This window comes from Gnatocerus cornutus, unplaced genomic scaffold (assembly GCF_029298725.1).
Source record: "Gnatocerus cornutus isolate USDA-ARS CGAHR unplaced genomic scaffold, icGnaCorn1.1 ctg00000033.1, whole genome shotgun sequence".
NCBI classification, from domain to species: domain Eukaryota; kingdom Metazoa; phylum Arthropoda; class Insecta; order Coleoptera; family Tenebrionidae; genus Gnatocerus; species Gnatocerus cornutus.
The window spans coordinates 1,607,400-1,608,730 of record NW_028275382.1 but is presented as its reverse complement, the minus strand read 5'-3'; the positions used below and the strand labels follow the sequence as shown (position 1 = coordinate 1,608,730).

At 34.9% G+C, this 1,331-nt stretch overlaps 1 protein-coding gene across 1 annotated transcript; it reads left to right on the top strand.

The window, feature by feature from the left end:
* Window positions 1-203: 203 nt before the first annotated feature.
* On the top strand, window positions 204-792 carry LOC148166051 (uncharacterized). Its single transcript, XM_088049460.1, has 3 exons — window positions 204-246; window positions 296-582; window positions 742-792. Exons 1-3 carry the CDS (start codon window positions 237-239, stop codon window positions 790-792), a joined length of 348 nt encoding a protein of 115 aa, XP_087905586.1. The 5' UTR covers window positions 204-236.
* The last annotated feature ends 539 nt before the right edge of the window (window positions 793-1,331 follow it).

Here is a 1,331-nt window from a genome sequence, read left to right as displayed (position 1 = left end):
CCAATAAGACATTCAAAAGTCCAAGTCCGAGCTGGTGTGGGAAAGCTGTAACCAATGAAACGCAATCTCACAATAGCAACATCAGCAACGGTAAGTGTACTAAGTAGGGATTGGTTGAAAAATAGTGTGTGGAGATAAACAAGGCGTAAAACGTATTTTGTCAAGTAGGCGGTGATAAATGACTTTAATATTAATCAAATTGTAACACTTTAGAGCAACAGAAATCTTGAAGCAACATGAGCGACGGTAAGACATTGCTCTTCTGTTTTTAATTATATACAATAATTATTTTCAGAATTAGTGCAATGCCCGTACGTGAAAGACCACTGGGTCAAGCCAACGAGAATGGCGATCCACAAGTTCAAGTGCAGTCGCCGATTTCAACCTGGACTAACTGCATGGGCGCAACCACCCACATCAGCATCTTACCAACCCCAGCAGAATTCTGCAAGCAGTGGTGGAGCAGGAACAGCAGCAGCAGCAACATCTTTAAATAACATTAAAAAAGAAGAATTGTGGGATGATGATGGTAATGGTTATCTGGGATATCGGCCAGTGTTAAACAGCGACATTATAAGACAGGTCCCACCTTGTCTATCAAGGAGGGAGCGAAAAGAATTCCGCAGACAGGAGCGGTTGCGGATGAGTGCATATTCGTGATATCCTGTAAGTAAAGACTTTTAGAGTAAAACAAAAATATTAATTTTAATGCACTTACAGGGATGATCGAAAATAATGCAGTCACACCCCTCCCCCGCATTACTACGTAGCAAACACAATAAAAATTATTGAATATATATTTAGTTTTTTTTTAAATAGGGGTAGTTTCTCGAGATAAAGCAAATCTTTGAAAATTTACGTAAGAGAAAATACTTTTTTACATTTAAACAGGGGTAGTAGAAAAAAATTATCTAAAAAAAAATATTTTTTAATATTTTTTTTTTATTTTCAAAATTTTCTAAATTTTCTAAATTTTTTGGAATGGATAAAGAAAAGAGTTTTGAGTTACATACAATATAAATATATATATACAATATTCAAAAAAAAAAAAAAAAAGTGTGTCAGGTTCGGAATCTGAACAAACCGACTAGCGCATTTTATTAACGACTGACCACGATGTATTTTGCCAGTTTTTGGTCGGGCGGAAATGGACTTTACCCCTCATAAATGCTAATCTTAAACATATTATTTTCTATGTGATTGTATGGGCGCTATATTGAGAAAGATTTTCTCTTTATTTTGATCGCTTTCAAAAAATTAGAATTAAAAAAGAAAAAAAGCCCACATATGCAGAACAGGTACAAAGAAACAAACAGATACCTAATAAACCC